The sequence below is a fragment of the Dysidea avara genome, chromosome 8, assembly GCF_963678975.1.
Source record: "Dysidea avara chromosome 8, odDysAvar1.4, whole genome shotgun sequence".
Lineage (NCBI taxonomy): Eukaryota > Metazoa > Porifera > Demospongiae > Dictyoceratida > Dysideidae > Dysidea > Dysidea avara.
The window spans coordinates 3,488,415-3,514,960 of record NC_089279.1 but is presented as its reverse complement, the minus strand read 5'-3'; the positions used below and the strand labels follow the sequence as shown (position 1 = coordinate 3,514,960).

The 26,546-nt window shown below is 39.1% G+C and overlaps 2 protein-coding genes across 3 annotated transcripts; one reads left to right on the top strand and one right to left on the bottom strand.

Annotated features, from left to right (window-relative positions):
- Positions 1–22: 22 nt before the first annotated feature.
- LOC136264507 (protocadherin Fat 4-like) lies at positions 23–15,317 on the bottom strand. Of its 2 annotated transcripts, XM_066059266.1 has the most exons (42): positions 13,313–13,390; positions 13,179–13,261; positions 12,988–13,065; positions 12,376–12,599; positions 11,844–11,915; positions 11,699–11,788; positions 11,527–11,640; positions 11,378–11,479; positions 11,194–11,325; positions 11,058–11,139; positions 10,873–11,003; positions 10,649–10,819; positions 10,420–10,599; positions 10,210–10,368; positions 10,093–10,160; positions 9,753–10,044; positions 8,775–9,020; positions 8,462–8,719; positions 8,357–8,404; positions 8,249–8,303; positions 8,054–8,193; positions 6,431–6,594; positions 6,295–6,382; positions 5,387–5,617; positions 5,105–5,335; positions 4,791–4,952; positions 4,403–4,741; positions 4,125–4,349; positions 3,950–4,060; positions 3,776–3,898; positions 2,988–3,723; positions 2,813–2,931; positions 2,618–2,767; positions 2,411–2,516; positions 1,576–2,072; positions 1,168–1,345; positions 905–1,113; positions 652–852; positions 470–592; positions 302–416; positions 177–244; positions 23–124 (listed from the first exon to the last, which is right to left on the bottom strand). In XM_066059266.1, exons 2-42 carry the CDS (start codon positions 13,243–13,245, stop codon positions 38–40), a joined length of 6,972 nt encoding a protein of 2,323 aa, XP_065915338.1. In that variant the 5' UTR covers positions 13,246–13,261; positions 13,313–13,390; the 3' UTR covers positions 23–37. The 2 variants fall into 2 exon arrangements, with proteins under 2 accessions (XP_065915338.1, XP_065915339.1); XM_066059267.1 differs by having other exon boundaries at positions 13,179–15,317.
- LOC136264506 (protocadherin Fat 4-like) lies at positions 13,381–26,378 on the top strand. The gene is made up of 61 exons (XM_066059265.1): positions 13,381–13,516; positions 13,560–13,691; positions 13,746–13,835; positions 13,894–14,030; positions 14,083–14,136; positions 14,191–14,277; positions 14,505–14,612; positions 14,722–14,823; positions 14,873–14,998; positions 15,049–15,124; positions 15,176–15,276; positions 15,327–15,509; positions 15,556–15,693; positions 15,747–15,911; positions 15,964–16,031; positions 16,083–16,323; positions 16,373–16,594; positions 16,655–16,744; positions 16,798–16,956; positions 17,391–17,438; positions 17,485–17,536; positions 17,583–17,707; positions 17,769–17,893; positions 17,947–18,034; positions 18,088–18,178; positions 18,233–18,369; positions 18,427–18,505; positions 18,571–18,725; positions 18,782–18,922; positions 18,969–19,149; positions 19,199–19,326; positions 19,382–19,579; positions 19,632–19,733; positions 19,847–19,966; positions 20,020–21,435; positions 21,485–21,592; positions 21,645–21,923; positions 21,982–22,128; positions 22,183–22,282; positions 22,336–22,778; positions 22,829–23,009; positions 23,103–23,311; positions 23,361–23,546; positions 23,596–23,703; positions 23,754–23,880; positions 23,936–24,003; positions 24,055–24,123; positions 24,194–24,203; positions 24,254–24,337; positions 24,387–24,433; positions 24,509–24,715; positions 24,768–24,856; positions 24,904–24,993; positions 25,048–25,116; positions 25,167–25,233; positions 25,298–25,434; positions 25,484–25,515; positions 25,566–25,608; positions 25,664–25,720; positions 25,771–25,831; positions 25,888–26,378. The coding sequence occupies exons 2-61, from the start codon at positions 13,613–13,615 to the stop codon at positions 26,248–26,250; spliced, it is 8,793 nt and encodes a 2,930-aa protein (XP_065915337.1). The 5' UTR covers positions 13,381–13,516; positions 13,560–13,612; the 3' UTR covers positions 26,251–26,378.
- Positions 26,379–26,546: the final 168 nt, after the last annotated feature.

Here is a 26,546-nt window from a genome sequence, read left to right as displayed (position 1 = left end):
TTGAAAAGAATATTTAAGTAACTGTTACTTCACATTGTTAAATATTAATACTTACAGTGCGTGGATCAATTGGGAAATTGGTGACTGCAACAAATACTTCATGTGTTATTTGTGTCTCCCGATCCTGAGGTGTGATATTGTCAACAGACTTGTGTGATACTGACATGAATACTTACCACTGACAGTGCTAGTGACAATGTTCCTGTTTGTAAGTCAACTTCAAAATATTTGGCACTGTCTCCTCCTGTTGTAAGACACATGTGACTAATATTTGGATTAGCACTGCTTGTGGAGAACTGACCAACAACATAATAGAACAACTCTCTGTTCTCAGGATAACAATCATCATCAGTTGCAGTGAACGTGTATATTGAAGAACCAACTGTGTGGTTCTCTTTGATACAAATCATGAATTGCTACAAGAAACACAACTGTAAAAGGTATTATACTGGATAGGATCTGTCTTTACCCTATCTGTGAATCGTGGTATGTGATCGTTGATGTCACAGACTGAAATATTGATATGACCAAAAGAGGATCTTGTATGATCAATTGTTGCATTTGTACCATTGTCAATGATCTCCACAGTGAGCTGGACAGATATGTGTGGAATAAAACACAGTCAACATGTGTGCATGTGATCCTACTTACATAGTATTGGGGAGTTTCACAATCACGGTTAACCAATGACTCAAAGTCGATATCACCAGCAATCGTCAAATGTCCATCATAGGTGAGAGTAAATGGAAACGGATCATGAGTGTCTGATAAGCTGAAGTAGAACACCGCATTGCTGCCCAAGTCTTCATCATCTCCAGTGAAGTTGAACAATGAAGTTCCAATAGGATCATGCTAGAGGTACCACTGGTAGTACAGTTACCATAGATGTGTGTATTGTACATACCTCACAAAGAGCTGCCATATTATTAAATCCATCAATTATGGGAGTATTGTCATTGATGTCAGTTACATTGACTTTAACCAATGTTGAATCTCTTAACACAGGCATACCTGCATCATATGACATCACAGTGAACTCATAATAATCTGTTTGTTCTCGATCCAAGGTTGTCACTGTTCTTAAGTGACCATTGCAGTCAATAGCAAATGCATCTGTAAGAAGAGTGCCATTTAAACTTATGATCTAAAAATTAAAAATTTACTTACTATCTGGGCTGTTTATTATTTCAAAACAAATGTAAGCATTCATATCAAGATCCATGTCTGATGCTCGAATTTCTATGAATGATTGTCCTGGCAGACTGCCCTCACTGATGTTCCAGAAATAACAGTCTTCTTCAATTATTGGTATGTTGTCATTCTTATCCAACACTGTAATTTGTACCTACAAGGTAATACACAAGTGATGCAGTGAACTCAGTATGTTCTGACTACTGAAAATAAGCTCAACACTAAGGAAATTTATGCAGGATTATATAGAAATTGACGTTGCCACCTCTACTGATCTATCACTAAATATGCTTGCTAAAATATTACATATTATGGTCAGATATTGTCCTGATTAATGATAGACAAAATTGTGTGGTGATTAATGTGTGTGTGGATATGTCTCACTGTTGAGGTTGATGTCAACGTCATGTTAATACACTGTGTCCCAGTATCTACTAGCTGAATTGTTAATGTGTACTCGTCCAGCAACTCACGATCTATTTCAACATTGTTGATACTTATTTGACCACTGATGGGGTCAATAGCAAAAGTGTTACCAATATTACCATCAATAATACTATATCTGACTTGATCAGGTGCTACATTACTAACTGTATCAAAGAAACGGTCTAAATCAGTTCCCACAACCACAGCTGCTGTTGGGTTAGTTATCACAGCATTTCCTTGTGGAGCCATCTCAAAACTGTTATTCTCACACACATTAAAGATAATATCATCAGCCATGGGTGGGTTGTCATTACAATTAGTGATCCGAATTGTAATATCATCAAAACAAGTTAGTGGTCCTGGATTAGTGCTACTGTCTGTTGCTGATACTCTCAAAGTATATTGACGAAATGTTTCAAAGTCAATGTTTTGTGTATGAATTCCACCAGACACAGCTGTAAATAGAATTTACTGTACTTTAACCATTATACTGTGTGACTAGAAATTCAAGGAACACAATGGTTTCACTATTTTCATGCATAACTGCTGTTATCTCAATGTGTTTAGCTTAATCAATCATACATGCATCCTTAAAATATTTTGTGAAAAGTTAATGAACTCAAAATTTTGTCCCTTCAAAGTTTCTATTGCATAATTCTACTACCAGGAGCGCATCAAATCCTATGGACAGGGACTTGGAATATTATAAACAAAGAATCTTTGTTCATAGGACCCAATGCACTCCTGAGATGATAATCTGTACTTCATTATCAGTGCAAGAAATGCAACTTACGATCAATTATGATATCATTTGCAGGAGTAATTGATTCAATAGCAAATGTTACAGGAATCCTGTTGGACTCATCAATGTCTCTATCTGTTACAGTTAGCTGCACAATCTGTGGAGGACAATGTTGTGTTCATATATAAAATTAAAGTATACACTAGAATGGTTCATTATCCACACTATGTATATATACCATAATATGCTAGTATATACCTGTTGATCACCAGGGTAGTCTTCTGGGATATCAATTGGTAGAAGAAGAGGATTTGGATCAATGTAAGGACAATGATCATTGATATCTCGTACATTAACTTGTATTTGTCCAGTACAGCTTCTTCGTATTATGTCTCCATGATCTTGAGCCTATAACACATCATCACTAACTTATCACACACTATCACAGCGTACTTGAATGGTAAGTGTAAATGAAGCTATTGCTTCTCTATCCACAGGTACACGAGTTGTTCCAATAGTCACAGCAGTGTTGGTTAGTCGTTCAAATGGTGTCTGTATTGTAAAATATCCACCTATGTATTTTAAGAAAATGACTATTGTGTTAAATTCAATATAACGTTTAGCTCACCTGTATCTCCACTAACAATGGTATAGGTAACCTCAGCATTATTTAAAATGTCAAGATCAGTAGCAAGGAATGTTGTTAAATTTGTAATAGGAGTTGTGGAGTTCTCAACTATCTCAACAACTGGAACCACCTCAGGACACACAGGATCATTGTCATTACAGTCAGTGACTGTTAGCATAAAGGCAGTACTACTACTCATTTGTGGGTCACCTCCATCAGTAGCAATAACTGTGAACATATACGTGTTTCTCCGTTCTCGGTCTAACTCTTGAAATATTGAAATACTACCAGTATTGTAATCAATTTGGAAGTCCTCATCATGACCTTCACTAAACCGATAGTATATTTGTGCATTCTCATTGATGTCCGCATCTGTCACTTGACCTGCTGCTATTGTATAAATGACAATGTTAGGTGCAGTGTCACATTCACGGAAAGTAAATGGAGGAATTGGGGTCCACACAGGTGGGTTGTCATTCACATCAATAATAGTGATGGTGATTGTACCAGTAATAACAACAGTCATGCCATTAACTCCGTTTGGAGTTTCACAATCAGCATTAGCAACAGTCACAGTAAATGTGTAAGTGTCTTGTAGTTCACGGTTAAACATGGCACTGGTAGCCAGTTCAGCTGTTGTGGGATCCATATTAAAATTTGTTGTGTCTGAAATTGTGTATGTTAACACTCTGTTAGCTGCAGTTAGGTCAGCATCAGATGCAAATATTGATGGATCCTGTAATGAGCACATGACATACTGGTAAGATGGTATATTTACATTTAATTACCAAAGCGATCGATGTCCCTGTTGGCATATTTTCTAAAACTGATCCAACAAACATATTACTAGACTCCCACACTGGACAGTTATCATTTACATCCACACATACTATATGAACCACAATTGATCCCTAAAAGATGGTCACATTTGTAAGATGGGACTAGCTATACACATAATATACCCTTCTAATGTGATTGGGGTCACTACTGGAGTCTGTTCCAACCACAGTCAGATAATATTCTGATGTGGTCTCACAATCTAGTAATCCTGTTGTACTAATCACACCAGTTGTCTGTTGAGAATAACGAGACACAATTATAACATACATGAGCTCAGACTGTAAGAATGTAGCTTACTGAATCAATCGAAAATGGAGGTGTTGGGTTGTTGGTGATTGAATAAGATATTGAGTTGTGAGGGCCTGTAGCATCAGCATCAGTTGAAGTTATGCTGTTAACTATCTCAGTGTTAATTTCTGTGTCCTCACGAACATTGAATGTGCAAGCCAATAGTGCTGCTGCTGGACAGGACAGTATTGGGTTGTGGTCATTCACATCTGAGATTAATACTGTCAGAGTGAACTGTAACAACAACAATATATCAACAGCACAGGCAACATAACATAATAGCTTACATCAGCAGACCTTGAGGGAGTTCCCCCATCAGTAGCTCTAGCAACAATTGTAAAGGAGCTATATGTTTCTCTGTCCAGCACCCTTCTTGCTACTATGGTAGGATCACTTGGGGAGATAAGCGCAAAGAATGGATTAGCTGGATCAGGGTTAGGGTTGGGGAGAGATGTTATAGATACAATACTATATGACAGGGCAACATTAGTGCCACAATCACGATCAGTGGCCACTAAATGGTCCACTGCTGTTGGAGGCTCGTTATTCTCTGCTACTGTAATTGTATTAGTATTTGGGTTGAATATTGGATCATTGTCATTGATGTCATGAACGCGAATAGTCACCTAGTAGTGTACAGCAGTTACAACATGACAGTACAATACACACACTCACATTAGTGTAGGTTGATAAACGATCATCATCAACTCCACCAGGGTTGTCAGTTAATTTCACTACAAACTGATACACCGCATTACAGTTTCCATCCATTGGTAGAATGCCAGTAGGTGTGATTAGCTCTCTATCCAAATTGGCAGTGTTCACTGTGATGATACCCTAAATGAAATGAAAAAGAGCCATAAATGCAATACATGCTTATTCGGTGGTGATTTAAAAACTGTATGGTAGTCAGTCAAATTAAACCAACTGCAACACTTGTGTACATTGAATAAATCATACATCAGTATTATTACAATTTGCAAACTTACACTTGTGCTTATGACAAAGTGACCAAACTGCTCCCCGGCTCCACCATCAAAGATAAACTGTGCAGTCCCAAAGTTTGTTGTGTGCACATCAGCATCACTGTAGAGCATTTGCAGTACTACAGTTCCCATTGCAGTGTGTTCATCAATTATAACTTCATATGGTGGATTAGTGAACAATGGTGGGTTATCATTACAGTCGAGGATAGTAATGGAGACAGTCTCTGTGTTACTCTGTAACAGAGGACACATAAATATCATGTATAACTTTTCTAGGTCACTCACCAGTCGTCCACCATTATCCATTGCACGCACCGTTAGCATGTATGACCCAGCAACTTCACGGTCCACTCCCATTGTGGTAACTCTTATCGCTCCGGTCTCTGTGTCCACTTCAAATCGATTATCACCTCCAGTCAAATGTGTAAATGTGATCACAGTGTTCTCGCCTACATCAGCATCAGTAGCTTGCAGACGGAGGACAAATGCACCAGCATTGCCAGGTAGAGTTCCACACTGTAACACACCCAATTAGTAGATCATATTTATACACTTCCAAGCACATGCATATTTGAATTGATGAATGAACTGATACATAAACTATCATACACAGATGAATATAGCTGCTATATATGGAACAAAACTAGTTTTTATCATAACATTACGTATTATGAATATACTGGTCTAAATAAGGCCTATATTGCAGTGGTCATGTCTAATTAGAAGTGTAAAACAGTTTAACAGATAAAACTAGATGTAGAACACAACATGCTCTCCAATACAAGCTGTGACAACAGATTATACATATGTGACCCGGTCTGCGAAAAGGGCTCTTATAGCCTTTCCAATTGCATATATATGGTAACCCATAACTTGACTGGTGAATATGGTACAAGCCTACAATTTGGTCACTCAACAACCCTAACCTGGCAGTAGCTGTGGGTGTAATTACATGATGATAGCTTTAGTAGATTAGGAGTTATGATTAGCCAAACATGGATAATTGGAAAGGCTATAAGAGCCCTTTTCGCAGACCGGGTCACATATATCAAAATGCAACTACAAAGTTTAGATTCGAAAATTATCATGGTGTAATTATGTATTTACTTGTATTTCTTGGACTTACTCTGTGTCTTGTACAATAATAAGATTTAATACAATACTGACCACAATGCAATGGTTTGTTAACTGACCTCAAAAATACTAGTAGCTGCTGGTGTCAGAAGTACAGGATTATGATCATTGACTCCAGATATACAAATGTTATATGACCTCAATTCCCTGTATATTGTAGTAATCATTAATTTGATCAAACTCAGTGTAACATACGTGTATGAGTCTCCACATGGAGTGTTAGGAGCTGCTTCACCTGCTGTTGGTATTGGATTAGTGATCTCTATTGTTATTGTGACGTATGTTAGAGGCAAGTCCCTGTCAACTGTTTGACACAACACAATTTCTGGTCTGGTGTTGTCGGGAACACACAAGTATGGCTGCAAAGAGATATAATCTAATATGAATATATTTTGCATACACACTGAAATCAGATGCACATTTGCTGTTTTGCTGGAATCCAAATCATTTGTGATAACATTTATTCTTTCTGTAGTACTGTAAAAGTACCAGTATGTTTTTTTGTGTGCTAAAGATAAGTAACATGACAGTAATGATGTGAAGAGTGGACATGTGTGGGTTGGCTCCACTACAACAAAACAGTGAAAATTTTATTGAGTCATTAATAAAATTTCAAACATGTGAATGAAAAGATTAAGATATTTTTATCTGATCAAGCAGTACTACACTAGAAATAAGCCAAATTTCAATATCTTGTGTAATTCCATTTGTGAGTTTTCATAGGTATCAACTCAACATAATACATTCAATGTGTTGAGGAGTATAAGAACGTAGAAACAGCAATAAGAAACAACACTATACATTGTACATACGTACTTTGTTCCACACAGCTCTACCAATTGACACAACACTTAATAATGTTTCACAACTGCTAGATGTCTATGAAGCAAGCTTGGTTGTTGAACAGTAGATGTACACACGATGGGTGATTATATTATTATATTGAAGATTACTTTTGCCCAACCAGTGCCAACAAATCAACACAGCATTTCAGGTGGTAACTTGGCAATGAAACAATACTTGTACTGTTCTAAAATAAAGTTATTATCAGTGGTGGATCCAAAACGGGGAACTTGGCTCCTCCCTCTCCCCCCCAAAAAAAACTTAAACAAGATTGAGATACTCTAATAGAGCAGTCACCACATGTAACACTATTAAGAGTCCTCCACAGTTGCTTAGTATATACGAAAACTGACATCTGCAGCACCATCCCATGAGATGAAATGTACATGGTTCTTTGTTTGCCATTCTATACAACTATTGGCTCAACTTATGACTGTCACTGATCCCACAACTCTTGATCAATGTAGACCACTTAGCATATTAATTACTAGCTATATAGATATTTGTATATAAAACTGCTCTAGATGAAAAATTTTCAGTCCTAAAACATACTAAGTACTTTTAACTTCTGGGGGGTACCCTCTGCTTCATATACTTACTAGCACCCTCCCTTGCCAAACCCTGGATCTGCTTATTACTGCAGTATTTAGTATTAATGATTAAACACAATGGTATAGTGTGATAGCACTACATAGTTCCATTAAACAACACGGTGGCAGATTAGGTTCTAAAAAAGTCGAGAAACACCAATCAAACATCATTTAGTTATATACTCTAATAAATACTTTCGAACTGGAGCATTAAGTGATATCTTTTTCCATGCTATATTGTGATGCTAAATTTCAGTACCACCCAGCTATACAATGTGACTTCTCTTAACACTACCATGTTGAATGATGACATTGAATGGTGAGAACAAGCCCATAGTAGTTTTCTCAGAAATTACATCTCGCAGAATTTGTTATATTAACTCACATTTCCTGATGGATTTACTGTAGCTGATGTTGCTCTAAATCGATGTATTCTGTTATAAGCTAACGAATCAGCATCACTTGTAGTAAATGTTCGTATGACAGTCCCTGTTGGTGTGGTTTCCACAATACAAGTGCCATCATCTGTGCCAGAAAGGTTTCATGTTAAACTTATCACATGGCTAACACATGTTCTCACCTGGTGTACTTATTATGGGCGGATTGTCATTACAGTCACAGACACTGATGGTAGCCTACAGAGTGTTGTGTATATAGTGAGCAGAAATTTTCACTACAAGTAACTCACAGTAGTAGTAACACTGAGAGGTGGACTGCCACGATCTCTAGCAATAATCTACATAGATAAAACAGGCACATTTTATAATGTATAGGTACTAGGTGAGCAACTTACATCAAAAACTATATTGGTTTGGTGGACCTCATAATCTGGTACAGCTGCCGTTCTAACTATTCCAGTATTCTCATCAATTTCAAATAAGCCGGATCCAGCATGTGGCTCAAGGTGATACTGATGATCTGCATTTAATCCAATATCATTATCAGTGGTCATCACTGTGAAGAGTTGTGTTCCAATTGGTGTGAGTGAGGCAAGTTCATATATAGTAGCAGTGTAGGTGCCTGTGAACACTGGTGGATTATCATTACAGTCCTGTTGATTATTGTGTATTAAAAACACTAGCAGCTGGTCACAGTATTGCACTCACTGTTATAGTGATACAGATATCCACAAAGTCTGATAATTGATTAGGTGTACCCCTATCGGTGGCGGTCATGCGGAATGTAATGGAAGGAACTGTTTCTCTGTCAAACATCATTGGGACAGTTAGTTCCAGGTCAGCTGTCCTGACACTAGTTGCCGTGATGGTGAATTGAGTAGAAGCTGAAGGTGGCGTAAACATGCCAAGAGTAAAATCCATCTCTGCATTTGTTCCAATATCTCTGTCTGTGACCTATTAGTATATAAGCTTCAGTCATTGCATGAACACACACACAACATACCATGCACACACACTACTTTATACACACAATACATACTATACTACACACACACACACATCACACTCATGCACTACAAGCAGTACACTCACACATTATGCACACACATCACACGCACGCACGCACGCACGCATGCACTACGCTACACACACACTACACCACACGCACACACACACGCACACACACACACACTACACTACACTACACAACACATGCACGCACACACACAATACACTACACTACACAACACACACACCCACACACTACATTACACACCCACCCACGCATGCATGCACGCACTACACCACACACACACACTACACTACACCACACACACACACACACACACACACACACACACACACACACACACACACACACACACACACACACACACACACACACACACACACTACACCACACACACACACACTACACAACACACACACACACACACTACACTATACAACACACACACACACACACACACACACACACACACACACACACACACACACACACACACACATTACACTATACAACACACAACACACACACACACACACACACACGCACGCACACACACACACACCCACACTACACAACACACACACACACTACACTACACTACACTACACACACACACACACACACACACACACACACACACACACACACACACTTACAGTAAATGAGACAAGTGGAGATGTGAAGGGAGGACACTCAGGAATATCAAAGTTGAGTTTGGGGTCACCATCAATAATTGGGGGGTTGTCATTTTGGTCCAGCACAAACACTGTCACATTAGCATAACCCAAAAGAGGAGTAAATGTGATGTCAGCAGCGTCCATTACTAAGTCATAACGGTCAACATCCTCTCGGTCTAAAGCAACTGCAGAAGAAAATACTCCAGTTGTCCGAGTTGGGGGCCTCATATAGTTAGTAGAATGGAAAGTGCCAGTCCCCCTAACACTGAACCTATGAAATTTCAATTAATTAAACACTGATAGTGTCACCAAAATTTACCTTTCAAAAAAACGGCCAGATAGTTCAAACAAGAGTGTAGCATGGTCTCGTTCATCATTATCAAATGCCTATGAAACAAGTATGCCATGTGTGATCCAACACTGATTGTTTTCTTACTGCAAAGCTGAAAAGATCATGAGGGCTCAAGTTCTCCATCAGACTGAAAGTATAATGATCCATTTCAAAGTAGGGTCGATTGTCATTGACGTCCGTGATGTTAATACTGACAACGGTCTCATCTGTTAAGCCTGGGCTACCACCATCAGTTACTCTGACCTACAAAATACCCATCTGACATTCAAGTGGAGTATGAAGTGCACAACATACAGTGATGTCATAGTAATGTATGCCAGAAGTCATCAGTTCTCTCTCCAAGTCAGTGTTGACATAAATTGCGCCAGTGAAGGAATCGATACTGAATGCGCCAACCTCATCAATGGCTGTTGAAGTCTCAGTAGCTCTTCCAACAATGTGTGTAATACTATACTGTATCAATCCAAATTGTCCCTGTAATGATATATATGATAAACTATTCACATGCTAACAGTCTACTAGCCTCATCATCGTCTACTGCTGAAAGGAAGGCATGTACAGGCTCTCCAGTGTTGGTGTGCTCAGATACCCATGCGATGTAGTGTGTATTCAAAAACAATGGTGCTTCATTGACATCCTCAATGTGTACAACTATTGTTGCAGTAGAACTCAGTAATACATTTCGTTTTGTAGCCTGGAAAGATAATGTATACATAATGTACTAAATATGCTGCTTGTGTGACTCACTCGAATTATGAACAAGTACCGAGATTCCCTCTCCCTGTCTACTGGTCCAGTAACTGTCACTGTTCCTCTTGAGGTTCCTGACCCTTCTATGGTTGACACTGAAAAAGCTACTCCATCATTCTCAGGTTGAGCTATAGTTTGCACCTCAAATAATCCACAGAATCATGTGAAGTTACATTACTTACAAGTGTCAATGAAAAAATCAATGACATTAGCTGTATCGTGTGCAGGATCATCAGCCCTTACAGTAACAACGAACTGTGGGGTCTGTGTGGACAGTATAACTACACTATTGTCATAAAGATAATTATGTATCTGTACCGTGAAACTACTGAGAGATTCAGGGATATCAGCAGAATAGACATTAGCAGTGAATACTGGAGCATTAGGATTTGGTCTACTAAGTGTTACAGTAACCGTGATACTGCCACTCAGAGGGTTGTCCCCTTCATCCTGTTTACAAATATATGACAATACCTACAGTGGAAATTATATGAACCTATACCTGTGCTGTTATGATAAGACGGAACTCCATGTTTTCAACTAGTGGTAGGGTGTGCGACACTTGCAGGTCCCCAGTATACCTTAGAATTTGAAAATATGTCACCTAGAATACAGAATTAGATTGAAGTTGTGTTATTGTTACAAATTTACCCCAGTGTTTTCGTCAGGAATTATTTGTTCTAATGAATACTCAACTTCTCCAGAAGGACCAAAGTCAGGGTCTGTGGCTACAAATCGATCCACCGTGGTGCCAACAGTTGTAGTCTGTCATGATGCAAAAGGTAGCATCAATGAGAAGTGTACACATTACAACAATACATACAAATAAAATAGTGTATGATCTACTAGCTGGGGGAGGAAAGGAGGGAGCCATGTTAACATCTCGGCTGATAAAAGTCACCAGTATTGATGCCTACATAAAAAAGCAGTATCCAACAATCACATGTGTTTGTATTAGTGATACTCACTGTCAGTGTAGGGTTGGATGCAAACCACGCTGTACAGGTGTAGGTGAAATAAGGAATAAAGTTGAGTGTTCCCTGTGGAAAAACATCACATCATTCAATGACCAAATGATTACATAAGCCAAACCACATGTCACATGCTGGCCACACACCACAGTTCCATTTGCAACCACACATGACACAACAAGTCAAAATGGTATGCATTGTAAAGCTTGGATGCAGGAGACAAGATGTATACATTTAGTTGCATGCAGTACAGATGCCACAATGCAGGGATGAAACTAGCAATGGACAAAGCCTGCTAAGTTGTAACATAATCTTTCTCTGCAATGTGTTTAGGCACTTCAGGATGCACTTTTTGTCCATGACTCCAACCATATATATTTTAATTCAAATAAGAGATAGACACTTTGGAAAGAGTTACTATTAACATTTAACAGCCCTCAGGCTCATGCATACATAGCTACCAGGCAAAGCACTCATGCCCGTGGGAAAAAAAAATATTGCACATCATATAATCATTTTTACTACTTACACGTCTTCCACCAATTGGAATATAAGTTGGTCCATTGCTGCCAAGAGTGACTACTCCCGTAGCAGAGTTGATTGTGTAGATAGAGATACCAGTCCTAAATACACTTCTGGAAAGAGGAGGGTCAGTGAAAGTGTCATCAGGGTGATTAGTGCTGTGTCCTTCCAAACGGTAGACCAGTGTTTCATGGACTAGCTCCCTGGCACGGATTTGTGTTACAAAGCCTCCTAACAATTATGACAAAAGATATTTAAGAACCGTAACAAATAGTACAAGCACACACACACACACACACACACACACACACACACACACAAACACACACACACAAACACAGAAAGGGGTGTCACTCCAATAGGCTATGATCTGCAACTGCATTCAAAATATCAAATGACCATTAATTGGTCTGATTCTGTTTACTTTCACTACAGTTTTTGTACACTACTTACTCACATAGTTATCGGAAAACAGCCTGACCATTGTCCTTCATGTAAAATTGACCTTGTTTGTTGACGGCTTTGCTCTTTGACCATGATCACAGATCTTGGAATTTTGAGTGTCACCCTCTTTACACACTCTCACATGCACACACACACACCAGGTACACTCACTCACCAACTGGAGTATCCTCATCCACTATCACTGTGTAGCCCTGCCCACTCAAAACAGGCTCAAATATCGGAGCATGTCCAGCTATAATGGTGTATGGCAAAACTTAAGTGGTAGCCAGTACTACAAATTGGTTGTACTAAAACACCAGTCTTCTAGCGAAATTCAATCCTTGCTTTATACGTGACCGTACGTACCTTGTGAGTTTACTTGCAAGCTGCACAACAAATTTATCAACACGATGGCGATTGTGGCCTTCAACATCTTCTAGTGTTCTTAGCTAGAGTCATAAATTAACTAGTAAAGCTTCTTGGATGACTGATAAACTTACGAGTTTCTTTTCAAACCTAAAGCAACTCCACCCCTAAAAAGACGGCCCCGCCACTTTTATGACGTCACTGGGGTAAGAATATTTGGGTGTGGCTGCCTAACTCTAAAGGCTACGTACTCACATTGATAGCTGGCACCACAGGTCTAGTAGTAGAATTACAACAGTCGCTGGTGACTAACAAGATCAGTGCGCTTAAATATCTTAGTGAGTTTTATACTGCGACCTTCTAAAATTTGAACGCCGCTAGCTAGCACCGGTTGCATAGTTATATTGCGATCAGCAGCAGGGCGTGGACCAAGAATGAAACTACTAACGACAGTTTCAGGATTGACATTAGGATTGATTCTGCAGGTCTTGTTACCGCAATGTGCCGGACAAGGTAAGGACAGCTATAGTGTTCCCTGTAACTTAGCTATATATCGCCGTGACATAGGATCCGGGATGATCCCTGCAGGAACCGGAATACCGGCCCTAGTAGGTATTAGCCCCATCATCACATTTATACATGAGGACGTTGAGACAAGTAAGTGCCTTACAGCATAACTCTTACACACTATAACTGACTACGTATATTTTACTAGACCATGAAGTGGTAGACCTTCATGCTTATGACCCAGAAGGAGCAGTCATAGATTACTCACTAAATACATCACTAATTCCATTTGATATTAACCCAAGCACTGGAAGAATTTATGTCAGTGGTGCATTAGATAGAGAGGTCAGTTACAGGTCCTCTACCAGACATGTTAGTCTATACTTGTTAACTGCAGATGACAGCCATGTATACACTTGTTGCCACAGTAACTGACTCTGATGGACTATCTGTGAGATCAGTTGTGTATTAGCTTCATTCTGTTAGGTGTAATATGTGCCCACAGGGAGATGTTGAAATACGTGTAACTATTTTAGATGTTAATGATAACCCACCTACTGTTGATAACACTTTAAATATTACGATAGCAGAGGTAAACCACCACATAAAATTGTATCTATCTCTAAAGTTTGTGTACGGTATAGTGTGTGTGTGTGTGTGTGTGTGTGTGTGTGTGTGTGTGTGTATGAGTATGGAAGAAATTGGTGCATGTGCTTGTGCAGATTTATATGTGGGTACATGGACAGTATGTGCATGTATGCATGACAAGGGTGCACATGTGTGTATGTGTATGCATGACATTATGCTATCACATTATAGCTTACAGAAGTTGGCACTCGAGTACACACAATTGTTACCTCTGATCCAGACATTGGAGATGCAGGGAGCGTGGAATTCTTTATAGTATCAAACGGAGACATTGTAACGGTAAGACTATACACATACATAACTACATACTGGTAGAAATGATTTACTATATTAGTGGATATGGGATTAATTCATACAGCAAATGTTACCTATTGACACTCTTGTATAGGATCGATCATTTAGTATTTCCCAATTCTCTGGTGATATCACATTAGTCCAAAGTCTTGACCATGAAGCTGTCGGCATTCACATACTCACTGTCAGAGTAGCTGTAAGTATTGCTACTCCATCAAGCATGGTTCCATGTTATCATGTTTCAGGATTTGGGTAGGCCAGCACAGTCAATCATTGTAAACCTCACAATTAATGTTCGTGATCAAAATGATCGTGCTCCTGTATTCACCAGGAGCCTGTATACAGCTAGAGTACCAGAAGGAAATACTCCTGTAAGAGATATCAGTATAACCAGTTTTGTTACAAAACATTTCACTCCTAGGGAGTTAGGGTAGTTAGAGTATTAGCAGTGGATGCTGATAATCTTGGAGCACAGATAAACTACGAGATAACATCTGGTACTAGATATAGTCTATAAGAACTATTAGGTACACTTTCCTTGTTCTTAGGAAATTTTGGCAATGTCTTTAACATTGAAAGTGATGGACTCATAGTAACACGTGGCAATCTGGACCGTGAGACTCGCTCTCGGTATATTCTAACAGTCCAGGTACAACAAGCAACCCATTTTAATAATTGTTAATACATTTATGTTGTCAGGCAACTGAGGCAGATAGTAACAGTGATGCACTAGAAGCCATCACAACAGTGACTGTGGAAATTGAAGATGTTAATGATAATAGTCCAATATTTCATTCCTCTCTGTACACTGGATTTGCTAGAGAAGATGCTGCAGTAGGGACCAACATCATCACTACTGTATCAGCATTTGATAATGACCTGGTACACATGCTTAGTATAATGTTAACTTTAATGTTTCAAATTATAGGGAGATAATGCAGAATTCCGATATCGGCTTAGTCCACAGAACAGTGGAGCTGTCCCATTTGGTATTGATTCCATTCGTGGAGCAATTTATGTCAGTGGAATGATTGACTATGAGCTAACAACAAGCTATGATTTTGAGGTACCACGTCTTTCTTCTTCACAATTACACATGTTGTCTAAACTGTGCTACAGGTTGAAGTGTATGAGGTGAGTACAACTGAAATGAGATCAGATACTGCTATGATACACATCTTCATCATCGACGTCAATGACAATCCTCCAATGTTTGAACTTGACACATATACTATCTCAGTAAGAGAAGAACAACTAACTGGTGCATTTGTTGCCACAATCGAGGTATGGGTACTGCCCTGTACAAGATGTCTACCTGTAATATCACACAATACAGGCAACAGATGAAGACGCAGGTGAAGCTGGCATATTAACTTATTCTTTAACAGGATTCGGCAGCAGCAGGTAAGAAAACAGCAATATTATACCCATTTACCTTGAATCAACCTACAAAAGGTTTTCAGTTGATAATAATGGAAATATAACAACTAATGTGATACTGGATAGAGAAGACACTGCTCAATATCAACTCACATTGATTGCTACTGACACAACTACTAATCCTCTATACGCCACCACCATGGTCATTATTAATGTTGATGACATCAATGATAACTGTCCGGAGTTTGATCCCACTGTTGACTATGATTATCTGTTGCTAGAAGAGATGATACATTTGAACTTCTTCACACCAACCGTAAGTGCAATAACAAGTCAGTAGTTGGTGATGTTACACCATAATACAGGTGGAGGATAGGGACGCTGGTACAAATGGCCAATATGTGTTCAACATTTCTGATAACATCAACTTTAATGTGAGCAGGAGGACTGGAGCACTTAGTCTCATTAATGCTCTTGATCACGAGATCATATCACATCGATCACTACCAGTTGTAATGATGGCATGCGATATGGGAACGTACCCAGCAATGATGTGCTGTAACCAAACCATCAATGTTACACTGAGGGTATGTGTCTCTCTATTGCATTTGGCATTGTGTGTGTAATACATACTGTCACTGTTGCAGGACAGAAACGATAACATGCCACAGTTTGCTGAAAATCCATTCACTACAAGTGTTTTTGAGAACATCACAGAAGGAGATGTTGTGATAATTGTTAGTGGTATCGACTCATACAAATAGCACAAGTTGATATACTCGGTTAACAGGCTAGTGCAGTTGATAGAGACCAAGGTACAAATGCTGTGCTGCGATACACCTTTGAGAGCAATGATGATGCTGGTCCATTCTTGATCAACCACACAACTGGGGAGATCACAACAGTTAGCAGCCTGGACTGGGAAACACAATCCTCATACTCAATACAAGTAAGTGATTATACAAAGGAAGCTGATTGTTTATGGTGGTACCGTGGTGGGCAAATATTGCTTTGGTGTTTGGCTGGAGAATGCAGTGTAGAGGTAATTATCTGGGAAGGCCAGTGGCAACTAAGACAGGTTCGGCAGTAACAGAGACCTTTAAGTTCCTGATTCAAATATGAAACTAACAGTAGGCAACAACACTAATGACACGTTGGTGTTGTGATAACTTTCACATGTTGTGTACAACTATTGCTAAGCAACCAGTGACCACATAATAAACACAAAATAGTTAGTGGTGGGTGTGGCTGCAAAATAAGCATACTATACTTAAAATAGTCCATATTTGAACAACAATACCATATTTAGAATAACTACACTATATTTGATAATTTGCTGCATATACAGCACATGATGTGTGATGTCATATTGTGACATGTCAGGTGAGGGCTGAGGACAGAGGAGTACCCCCACAAATGGATATTGCTACTGTAAGACAATAATAACATGTGATGTTTACATCATAAACTGCTACAGGTCAATATTATAGTGTTGGATGTGAACGAGTTTGTTCCATCATTTAATTCCAGTAAGCCATACTACATTGTCCTTACCTTAACAATTAATTTTAATAGCTGTTATCCGTGTGTCTGTACGTGAGAGTATTCCTATCGGAGACACTCTTATGACCCTCTCTGCATATGACCCTGATGGCTCATCTGATGGAGAAGTGACTTATGAATATGAGGGGAACACAACGGTGAGTGATTATTAGTCTAAATCACATTATGTTGGCTACTGAATACATTGTTATTCTACAGAATTTGTTTAACATTGATCGAGACACCGGTGTGATAACGGTGGCTACTTCTTTAGACAGAGAAATTAGTGACAATATTGTGTTTGATGTCAGAGTTTCAGATCAAGGGAGTCCAATGTTGAGCAAGTGTGTAGAGTGATAATACTTAACACTATAGAGTGATACTCTGTATACAATAGTGTAGTGACAATCAACGTTACCTTAATTGATGACAATGATAACTGCCCACAATTCAACATGGTCTCTTACTCATTGGAGATCTCAGAGGTACATCAAAGGTGTGACATATAAGTGACTATTATGTATCTACTGGTATTCAGAGTATTCCCACTGGTGGGAGTGTACTACAGCTTAATGTGATAGATCCTGATGCTGGGTTGAATGGTGAAGTTGTGTACACATTTGGTCAAGGTAAAAATGAAATTTATTTTATGTACAACTTCTTAAATGTCACACACCCAACAGATCCACCTCCTCAGCTGTACATCAACAGTCAGACTGGACTGATTACAGTGGACGTCAATAATCCATTAGATTATGAGACTAATGCTACACTGAGGTTCACTGTTAATGCCACTGACATGGGGAGTGATCCATGCACGGTATGTGAACACAGTCAATATATTGCTATACTCTGTGTGTGTGTGTGCTGTTAACAGACACAATCTCAAGCATTCGTCATAACATTAACAGATGCTAATGATAATAATTGTGTGTTTACTAGACCACTTTATGAAGGTAAGAGTACCACACATATATACATACTTGTTGTTATTGTAAAACTGTTATCATATATTATACAGAGACATTGGATGAAACTGAGATGTTTGAGAATGACACTGTAGTGCTCACATTTACTGCCAATGATGCTGATCAGCCTGGAACTAATAACAGCAGAGTACTATACTATATTGATAGAAGAGATGATAATCAGTTGTATGAACTGGACTCAACAACAGTAAGAATGTCTAGCGTATCCTTCTTAGAAATTATTAAGATGACTGAACTTTACAGGGAGAGCTGTATGTCCCTGCTGGAGGTAGTTTAGATAGAGATGATGCCAATATCAACCAGGCACCAAATTGTAGAGCTATTTATCGATATCGTATCGAAGGAAGGGACCAAGGAGACACACCACTCTCATGCTATGCTGACGTATGAATTATTTGAGTATAAATTGTGTGTAATCCTGTCATGATAGGTCATTCTTTATGTTCGTGACATCAACGACAATGCACCAGTGTTTCCAACACTGATGGAGCCAGCAAGAGTGTCAGAGAGTGCATTTGTTGGCTCACTGGTGTATGTAGCTGAAGCAGCAGATGCCGATTGTGGCACTAACGGACAAGTAATTTATACCATCATTGATGGAAATGAAATGAGTAAGACGACCAATTTCTATACTATACTGTATAACACATTTGTTTATAGACTCATTTAGAGTTGACAGCAACACTGGTGGGCTATATGTAAACAACACTTTGGATAAAGAGACGATACCAGAGTATAACTTGACAATATTTGCAAGGAATGTAGGAGCATTGTCATACAATACTACGGTATATCTACTATACTAGTACTGGGTTAGTAGAGAAATCATCTTTCTTTATGTAGACCATTATACCTATTACTATTGTTGACCACAATGACAACAACCCAACTTGCCCCATATCAGCTGTACAACTCTTTATCAATGAGAGTCATCCAGTGGGTGCTGAGGTCACCACAGTTGAGTGTCCTGATCCTGACAGTGACGAGGTTACCTTCGAGTTTGCTAGTGGTAATGTTGGTGGAGCTTTTGCTATTAATTCGGTTGGTAGTTTAGATATGTTTAATACTAAACTATAGTATTTATGTTTTGTAGACAACTGGAATTATTACTGTAGCTGAGTCACTTGATAGAGAAACAATAGATCTGTATCGACTGACAGTATATGCAGAGGACAATGGAGCACCACCAAGAACGGTAATATTAAACTTATGACGTCACACTTGGATGTGTGTGTGTGTGTGTACTGTACATGCACATGCACATACACACACACACACATGTATGTATGTGCAATTTGTTGATGTTAGGGTATTGCTGAAGTAGCCATCTCCCTTCTGGATGTTGATGACAGTTGTCCCAGTTTTACACAACAAGTGTTCATAGGAACAATACTAGAGAATTCTGATTCTAATACACCAGTCATAATAGTAAGGATAGCAGTCAGTTGACAACATCCACTATTATCTTTCTCTCTTTACAGCAACCACTCATAAGCGCCATTGATCCAGACGAAGGTGTTAATGCTGAAGTTATTTATGGATTTAGTGATGGGCCATATGATCAGTTTGCAATAGCAAATGACACGGGACTGGTGACTGTCATTGTAGCTGATGTTGATCACGATGACCACAGCACCATCAACCTCACCTTAACTGCCACTGATGATCCGGACTGTAATGGAACAGCAACACTTGTTGTTCAAGTTATTGATGTCAACGACAACGACCCAGTGTTTACAAACCTTCCTTCGTCTATATCAGTTTGCGAGGATACTCCTGTTGGAGAGGGTATAGTAAACATCACAGCATCTGATCGTGATTCTGGATTCAATGGGATTGTTACTTATCACCTAATAAATTCTGACGAGGACTTTGCTATCAATCGTCTTACTGGCGAATTTCTCATAAACAGACCACTAGATAGAGAAAGGAAAGCACTTTATAACATTACTGTAGTGGCTACTGATAGTGGGTTACAGCCACGCAGCACTAGTGCCACAATGTTGGTCACCTTACTGGACGTCAATGATAACCAACCTAGGTTTGATCCAACTAACATAGAGACATGTATCCTAGAGAATGCAGATACCAGTTTTGTTGTCACTCAGTTGGCAGTAATTGATGGTGATGCAGGACTGAATGGAAAGATCACTTATGAAATAGTTGGATCAGTACCATTTGCTATAGGTCTGGAGGATGGTATAATAACACCCACCACTGCCCTTGATAGGGAGACAGTGGATGTGTGGACTGTTACAGTAATAGCAAGGGATCAAGGAGGTGATAATGCGGTGGACACCAGCCCTTCAGCTGTGTGCACTACCTTAAACACAAGTCAAGCGATGATTGACTATCGGATCTGCTTGAATGACGTCAATGATAATTGTCCACGGTTTGGCCAGGCCACTTATAATGTGGATGTGTTAGAAGAGACTGGTGCTAATGCTATAGTGTTCCATCTAATAGCTACTGATGGTGACATTGGCACTAATGGAGTATTCCAGTATAGCTTCAATACATCTAATCCTGCCACAGGATTGAATTTGTTCAGGATTGATGAAACTACTGGGGTTATCCGTACTCAAGTAAACCTTGATCTTGAAACACTACAAAGCAGCTACGCATTTCAAGTTGATGCAGTGGACATAGGAAGTCCACCTTGTACATCAGTGGCCATCGTAACAATCAGGATACGAGACATCAACGACAACAATCCGATATGTAACCAAGCCTTTTATCAGTTCAATGTGACAGAAAATATGACATCACCTGTGTTAGTCGGTGATGTGGATGCATACGAAATTGACGACACACTAGGAGAGGGAGACAGCTTACTGGACTATTCCATTGCTGATCATCCATCACAAGAGAGAATGTTTAACATCAACAGAACCACTGTAAGCACTGTAGCAATAGGTAATGGAATTGTATGTTGCGTTCTTTCAGGGGCTTATTACAACTAGCCGAATACTAGACAGGGAAGAGTTTAGCTCACATGTCCTAACAGTGATAGTATCAGATCAGCACAACACAAGTAGGATTGGATACTGTACTGTAAGTAGCACAAGTAGCTAGTAGGACTGTCTAAATGGTGTGACTCATATAGGTATTTGTAACTGTTATCGATCAAAATGATGAGTGTCCAGTATTCCTTAATGGCAGTGGGGCACAGTTGTTTGTGATGGAGAATTCTGTCTCTAAAGTGTTTGTAGGACGACTTGTTGCAACAGATGCCGATGTTGGCACCAACGCCATGATCACATATATGATCCGTGAAGGAGACCCTAGTGATCAGTTTGACATTGACCCAATGAATGGAACATTAGTGACTAGTGGAACTGAGATAGATCGAGAAGTGACTGCCAACTTTTCTCTAACAATTTGTGTAAGTCATCACACTGGTAATGTAACTATGCGTACATGGACTTGACCTGTCATTGTAGGCTATAGATGCAGGACCTTCCCTTGTTTGTACTGGTTCTTGTATCAACATTACCGTAGTAGTAGAAGATGCTTGTGATCATACTCCTACATTTGATGATCTACCACGGGAGGTTAATATTAGTGAATCAACAGTGGTCGGTGCTCCAGTAAGACTATAACCACCACAATACTGCACTACTGGTACATGTTGATCTTAATAGGTGACCACTGTGACAGCCACAGATTTAGACTTGGGTACTAATGGGGTGATCACATATTCCATTACTGATGGCAATATTGGCAATGCTTTTACTATTGGAGGTTAGCAGTAATACTACATACCGTAAAATAATTCATTGTGCATATTAATTTAGAATTTTCTGGAGTTGTGACAGTTGCAAACAGTTTGGACTATGATGCGACCACATCTACTAGAGTATATATACTGCACATAACAGCCACTGACATGTGCAGTGGTACAAGAAGGAACCAGACCTCAACACTCACCATACGTTTAGCAAATGAAAATGATCACTCACCAGAATGCCCCATAATTCCACTACTCAATGCAACTGAGGGACAGAATCTGACAACATTCTATTCTTACACAGCAGTTGATGCAGATGTGATGCCATTCAACCGTATGACATACACAATCACTTCAGTACCAACTGGCAACGTGTTTGCTATCAACTCAGACACTGGTTTAGTAAGCGTTGTTCGTGGTAACCTCCTAGACAGAGAGACAATGTCACTGTATTGTGAGACGATTGTTGTCTTTGATTCATCATTGTCATCGCTTAGCTGCTCAGTTCAGGTAACAAAATGTGCAATATCCATGACTCTAATGTTCTATCCTTTGAACAGCTTTGTGTCAATGTTGCTGATGCTAATGATAATTGTCCAATGTTCTCCACACCCACCATTAACACTACCGTAGCTGAGTCACTACAGATCGGTACACTAGTAGACACCATCACAGCAGTAGACAATGATATTGGGATTAATGCTCAATTTAACTACCACATTGTGGGTGGATCTGGTCAAGGTAAGATCTGTCATAAGATTATACGTACGTGTGTCCCGAAAATTCTGTTATCAAAAATCTGATCATATTATTCTACTGGTTGTGTCACTGTAGGATTATTCAGTATCAACAGTGAAGGAGAGATCTTCACTTCAGTTATACTGGACAGAGAGGTTATGAGCAGTTATGAGTTAAATGTGGAGACCAGGGACATGGGAACTCCTCAGATGACTTGTTCTGCTACTGTCATCGTCACTATAATTGATGCTAATGATAACTCACCATCTGTAGTGAATTGTTTGGATGTTCAGTTTGCAAATGAAGTGAGTATGTTACCACTGTGTCCTGTATTTATGATTACTGACTCTTTAGAGCTCTGTTTTTGGTTCTGATTTGTTCCGAATAATTGCAATGGACAATGACATTGGTGAAAATGGACGAGTATCCTTCCATTTTGGCAACAACTCAAACGACTTTGGACCATTTCAAATCAACAGAGAGACAGGCATAGTCACAGCAGTGGGACCACTTGACAGAGAAACACAAGACTCCTACTCTGTAAGATCCTACTGTATTATCATAACAATATAAAATTTACTTATTTTAGGTTATTCTTTATGCTGTTGACCATGGGATACCATCTCCCCGAGAGACAGCTTGTACACTGACTATAAACATCACCGATACAAATGACAATATCCCGTCATTTGAGATGGTTAGCCTCAGTTATTGCAGTTCTCTTCTTACTGTTCTAACACATCACAGAACCCCACTGTTACAATAGGTGAAACTGAACCTGTTGGTCCGGTTGTTGGCAGTCTGTCTAGTGTGAGCTTTGATCTGGATGTTGCACCAAACAACAACATTTACTTCTACTACATTGCCAATCTTAGTATGTCTCATTTACATTATTCATGTAAAGTACTCATGTATTCATAAATGCACAGGTTCAAACTGTTTTGGAACTTTCTGCATTGATTCTTCGACTGGTGATATTTCACTACTGGAGAGACTGGTCAGCCGGCAAGACCTTTTATTAACAGTTACTGTACGTCATATTCTATAGGACTTTGAAACAACTCAGTCACACTTCCTCATAATAGCTGTCAGCAATCATGACACTTTTACACCACTGGTGAGTTTGTCTACCACACAAAAAATTCGTTACTTTTATCCCCTACAATATCACTGGTGTTTTCCTACAGAATATAGCAGGTAGGTGAAGCCCGGCACAATTATGTGTTGTAAGTTTCTCTTCACTGTAGACTACAAGGTTGGGAATGTGACAATTGCAGTTCGTGATGTCAATGATTTTGTGCCGCAATTCACCAACACCATATTCACAGCAGGTAGAGGGGAAATGTATTAAATCTCACTAGTATCGTCTTGTGTACACAGGTGTTACTGATACTAGCGATCTAGGAGACATCATTTATCAAATAAGGGTAAGTCAGTTTTACAATTAGGAAAATTTGTATAAAATGAAATGGCAGTCATTTTACACTTCTACTTATCCACAGGCAACTGATCCAGAGGATGGAGACTTTGGTCTAGTCTGGTATCGTAGTGTTGCTTCTAATCAACCATTTAGTGTGGAGAGGGACACAGGAAATGTCCGAGCTAATCAAACATTCCAGGGAAAGGCTGGCATGCGTTATGAGTACGAAATTGAGGCCTACGACAATAGAGGGAATAACCCAAGCTTGATAGCACGACGAACACTCACAGTATGTTAGACACATCAACTAACTGTATCACTACATGTCCCCTACTACACAGATCTGGGTGGTAAGAGACAGTCAGAAGATAATTATTGTAATGGATGTTGGCGTGGATCTGGTGACAGCTAAACAAGAAAACATTACTAGGCAAGCAAAACACAAACTAGCACATTGTTATTAGCTGGCACTAACAGAATCCTCAGCATGGTTACTGGTTATAGTATTGAAATACAGAAGATAAGACCATCAGAAACTAACAGAGAACAAAACGTGGACGCATCAATGTGAGTAAACCATATAACAATCTTCATAATGATTAAAAATAAATCTTGTTACAGGACGGATGTTATCATTTACGCTATAGATCCAGCAACTAATTTAATAGTTAACAGGGACAGAATAATAAGGTTGTGCCATCTAATGCTCTTCACGTATACATAGTTGTCCATTCCTATAGTTTGATAGACAGCAACTTTGATAGAATATTAAATCTGCTTGAAGAGTGTAAGGTTGATACAGTTAAGGTAAGGACTGATTAGTATTTGTGCTGATTATTAACATATTTAAATTTTATATATTTCATAAAAGCCTTTCCCTGTGGAACGAAATGTTACCGAGAGTACATTTGAGGACAGTATATGGTTGATAATCATTGGAATACTTGTCATACTAATCATACTGTTGTGTTGTTGCCTGCTCTGTTGCTGTTTCATCTTCAGGAGACGGTAGGGACTAGTTACATTAGTATGATAATCACATGTTCTTGTCTTTCAGAACTAAAGTTACCAAACATAACAAGACAGTTGGTATGTATTACAAATGTTAACATGCAATACATCAAATTTTGTAATTGCAGACTCTTATAATGACTCTATGCGACTTTTTGCATTGACCGAACAGTAAGCACTGTTTAGAGTAAGATTGTATCCTTTTATTGTTACCTTTTCATTCTAGGACAAAGAACACCAACCCACTGTGGCTTGCTCCTTATAAAGAATGGGAGGCAGAAACGTTAGTAATTTTATGTTAACAATCAACATAGATATGATCTGTATCAATAGCAAAGAAGTTGATTTTGATGCAGAGAGTCGTGAAGAGAGAAATCTTTTGTATGAGTCAAAGGTAACGATAATAAAAATCAATGCCGTTACAGTATTAAATATATTTCACTCCACTAGGAAATAATGATGGAAATGTTACCACCTCCACAATCTGCAGAACCATCAACATATTCACTAACACTGGCTGAGCCTCCACCTGACGCCACTGTCATTGGCTCTTCCAAGATGGTCACAGCTGCTGAAATGGGGACCGGCTATACCGCAACAATGACTAAATCATATACCACTAGTAGCAAAACAACAGAACACGTTATAACATATGACAGAGATTCAATGGATTCTGATACGGTCAACGCATTACTGGAACAATCATTGAATCAGCCGGGTAACCGAGAGTCAAACACAATGGAGCTATTAGCTGCTGTAGCAAGCGATGAAGAAATCCCTGAAGATGATAGGGATGACACTGCTCTAATCTGAACACTGAACTATAGCTGATAATAAAACACATATTGCACCATGCTATAATATTTTTCATTGCATATTTAGTTATAGACAAATAATAATTGTACTGTATCTTAAATTAGTCTTATTTCGTGTGTGAATTAGTCAGTATTTGAAGTGATAGCGGAACCATCTTTAAGAAGCCATGCATCCTGTGGCATTAAATTTGGTATACCATCCACAATAGAATAAGCCACTCCCAAAGAGTCACACACCAGCTTGTTGGCTTCTTTGTCATATCTACAAATATACGAATTTTGTGTGTAGTGCAA